The sequence below is a fragment of the Procambarus clarkii genome, chromosome 49, assembly GCF_040958095.1.
Source record: "Procambarus clarkii isolate CNS0578487 chromosome 49, FALCON_Pclarkii_2.0, whole genome shotgun sequence".
NCBI classification, from domain to species: Eukaryota; Metazoa; Arthropoda; class Malacostraca; order Decapoda; family Cambaridae; genus Procambarus; species Procambarus clarkii.
Genome location: NC_091198.1, coordinates 4,288,451 through 4,292,660, shown reverse-complemented (window position 1 = coordinate 4,292,660; position 4,210 = coordinate 4,288,451). Strand labels below are relative to the sequence as shown.

General features: G+C 57.0%; 1 protein-coding gene across 1 annotated transcript; it reads left to right on the top strand.

The window, feature by feature from the left end:
• Nucleotides 1-1,182: 1,182 nt before the first annotated feature.
• LOC123763364 (mediator of DNA damage checkpoint protein 1-like) lies at nucleotides 1,183-3,684 on the top strand. The gene is made up of 2 exons (XM_069302889.1): nucleotides 1,183-2,309; nucleotides 2,391-3,684. Exons 1-2 carry the CDS (start codon nucleotides 1,183-1,185, stop codon nucleotides 3,682-3,684), a joined length of 2,421 nt encoding a protein of 806 aa, XP_069158990.1.
• The last annotated feature ends 526 nt before the right edge of the window (nucleotides 3,685-4,210 follow it).

Genomic DNA, 4,210 nt, shown 5'->3' with positions numbered 1-4,210 from the left:
GGACAGGTTGCTGATCTCCCGCCTAGATGGCACCACACGCCCACGTTCCTGTCTTACTGTACATAACAAAAGATTTCTTCCTCGCAGGAAGCTGAACTCAAGCTTCCCTCGGCTGGAACTGGACACGCTGGACACACACAGCTGGACACACACAGCTGTATAAATGGATCAAGTCTCATGCTTCAACGATAGATAACAATTATTTCCTTTTTCCATGATAATACAATGAGCCAGATCTTGATGTTGCTAGTGATGAAGTCGTGAGGTGGAGGGTACTTTAGGTAAGGAGTATGAGGGTAAGTACACGGGCTCACCATACCCCGTGCTACTTGGAACTGTTTGTTCTAAGTAGCTGAATCTAAAACAACAACAGCGAGGGCGAGTATTCCCCGATAGTGATGAGTGCGTAGTGTGAGGGAAGTAGGTGTATGCCTCCCAGTGGTGAGGGTCACTATTAATGTAATGGTGATGGTCCTTAGTTACGGGCCTTGTGAGCCCTATAACGGTGAGGATAACCGCATGTCGTTTCCAAGAGTGTGATAAGATATCTAACTCCTTGAAGAGGGGGTTCAAAAGGAATTAGCAATGAGGTAAAGAGGCGGCAAAGCCCCTCTCTAAAGAGGCTTAGAGGAGCAAGGAGTCAAGAGGATAAATAACTGCCTGTAGAGGGGCAGAGCAACTGGTCGGAGAGCACCTGGGGAGTCGGTGGCTGAGCGGACAGAACACTGGACGCGTGATCCTGTGGTCCCGGGTTCGAACCCAGGCGCCGGCGAGAAACGATGGGCAGAGTTTCTTTTACCCAATATCCCTGTTACCTAGAAGTAAAACAGATACCTGGGTGTTAGTCAGCTGTCACGGGCTGCTTCCTGGGGGTGGAGGCCTGGTCGAGGACCGGGCCGCGGGGACACTAAAAGCCCCGAAATCATCTCAAGATAACCTCAAGATAGCTGAACATCTCCGGACAGAAGACTAAGCAATGTCGTCATGAATTAACACACAACAGCAAGAGATGAAGTCACAGATGTGACGAATGTATTTTTCTTTCATAAACTGATGCATTCTGATGAAAGCACAGTGTATACTGGCCTGAATAAGTACATGACAAGTGGGCAATGCATTTGTGAATGAGCTAATAAATCATGTGAGTAATTCCTCTCAGCATTAAGTAACGCATTATGAGAGATGGGAATGCAACATCTGAGAGCGAGGGCAGTATCTAAACAGCATCCAGGCAGCATCCAGGCAACATCCCGGCAGCATCCAGGCAACATCCCGGCAGCATCCAGGCAACATCCAGGCAACATCCCGGCAACATCCCGGCAGCATCCAGGCAACATCCAGGCAACATCCCGGCTGCATCCCGGCAAAATCCCGGCAGCATCCAGGCAACATCCCGGCAACATCCAGGCAGCATCCCGGCAGCATCCCGGCAGCATCCAGGCAACATCCAGGCAACATCCCGGCAACATCCCGGCAGCATCCAGGCAACATCCCGGCAGCATCCCGGCAACATCCCGGCAGCATCCCGGCAGCATCCAGGCAGCATCCCGGCAGCATCCAGGCAACATCCCGGCAGCATCCAGGCAACATCCCGGCAGCATCCCGGCAGCATCCCGGCAGCATCCTGGCAACATCCCGGCAGCATCCCGGCAGCATCCAGGCAACATCCAGGCAACATCCCGGCAACATCCCGGCAGCAACCAGGCAACATCCCGGCAGCATCCAGGCAGCATCCCGGCAGCATCCAGGCAACATCCAGGCAACATCCCGGCAGCATCCCGGCAACATCCCGGCAGCATCCAGGCAACATCCCGGCAACATCCCGGCAGCATCCAGGCAACATCCCGGCAGCATCCAGGCAAAATCCCGGCAGCATCCCGGCAGCATCCAGGCAACATCCCGGCAACATCCAGGCAGCATCCCGGCAGCATCCCGGCAGCATCCCGACAGCATCCAGGCAACATCCCGGCAACATCCAGGCAGCATCCTGGCAGCATCCCGGCAACATCCCGGCAGCATCCAGGCAACATCCCGGCAGCATCCAGGCAACATCCCGGCAGCATCCCGGCAGCATCCCGGCAGCATCCAGGCAACATCCCGGCAGCATCCCGGCAGCATCCCAGCAACATCCAGGCAACATCCCGACAGCATCCAGGCAACATCCCGGCAGCATCCCGGCAACATCCAGGCAACATCCCGGCAGCATCCCGGCAGCATCCCGGCAGCATCCAGGCAACATCCAGGCAACATCCCGGCAGCATCCCGGCAGCATCCCGGCAGCATCCAGGCAACATCCCGGCAGCATCCAGGTAACATCCCGGCAGCATCCAGGCAACATCCCAGCAGCATCTTGGCAACATCCCGGCAACATCCCAGCAACATCCTGGCAGCATCCAGGCAGCATCCCGGCAACATCCCGTCAGCAACCCGGCAACATCCCGGCAGCATCCAGGCAGCATCCAGGCAACATCCCGGCAGCATCACGGCAACATCCAGGCAACATCCCGGCAACATCCAGGCAGCATCCAGGCAACATCCCGGCAGCATCCAGGCAACATCCCAGCAGCATCCAGGCAACATCCCGGCAACATCACAGCAACATCCCGGCAGCATCCAGGCAACATCCCGGCAACATCCTGGCAACATTCAGGCAGCATCCAGGCAGCATCCAGGCAACATCCCGGCAACATCCCGGCAGCATCCCGGCAACATCCCGGCAACATCCAGGCAGCATCCAGGCAACATCCCGGCAACATCCCGGCAACATCCAGGCAGCATCCAGGCAACATCCAGGCAACATCCCGGCAGCATCCAGCCAACATCCCGGCAGCATCCCAGCAACATCCAGGCAATATCCCGGCAGCATCCAAGCAACATCCCGGCAACATCCAGGCAACATCCCGGCAACATCCAGGCAACATCCCGGCAGCATCACGGCAACATCCCGGCAGCATCCAGGCAACATCCCGGCAACATCCAGGCAACATCCCGGCAGCATCCAGGCAGCATCCAGGCAACATCCCGGCAACATCCAGGCAACATCCCGGCAACATCCAGGCAACATCCCGGCAGCATCCAGCCAACATCCCGGCAGCATCCCAGCAACATCCCGGCAGCATCCAGGCAACATCCCGGCAGCATCCAGGCAACATCCCGGCAACATCCAGGCAACATCCCGGCAACATCCAGGCAACATCCCGGCAGCATCCAGCCAACATCCCGGCAGCATCCCAGCAACATCCCGGCAGCATCCAGGCAACATCCCGGCAACATCCAGGCAACATCCCGGCAACATCCCGGCAACATCCCGGCAGCATCCCAGCAGCATCCCGTCAGCATCCCGGCAACATCCCAGCAACATCCCGGCAACATCCCGGCAGCATCCCAGCAGCATCCCGGCAGCATCTAGGCAACATCCCAGCAACATCCCAGCAACATCCCGGCAACATCCCGGCAACATCCCGGCAGCATCCCAGCAGCATCCCGGCAGCATCCCGGCAACATCCCAGCAACATCCCGGCAGCATCTAGGCAACATCCCAGGAGCATTCCGGCAACATCCCAGCAACATCCCGGCAGCATCAAGGCAACATCCCAGCAACATCCCGGCAACATCCCGGCAGCATCCCAGCAGCATCCCGGCAGCATCCCGGCAACATCCCAGCAACATCCCGGCAGCATCTAGGCAACATCCCAGGAGCATCCCGGCAACATCCCGGCAACATCCCAGCAACATCCCGGCAACATCCCGGCAGCATCCCAGCAGCATCCCGGCAGCATCCCGGCAACATCCCAGCAACATCCCGGCAACATCCCGGCAGCAAGATGTGTTACAATGCTAGCTTCCTGCTGCCAGGTCCTGCCCTTGTCCGGGACCACCAATCACTACACTGCCTCATTAGGGCCATTGTGCTTGCTCGCACGTCACCCAATAACAGTGCAACTGGCCAACCTCTTTGTTTACACTCCACACTCCATACACTCTTTACACTCCACACTCCATACACTGTTTACACTCCATACACTCTTTACACTCCACACTCCATACACTGTTTACACTCCACACTCCATACACTCTTTACACTCCACACTCCATACACTGTTTACACTCCATACACTCTTTACACTCCACACTCCATACACTCTTTACACTCCACACTCCATACACTCTTTACACTCCATACACTCTTTACACTCCACACTCCATACAC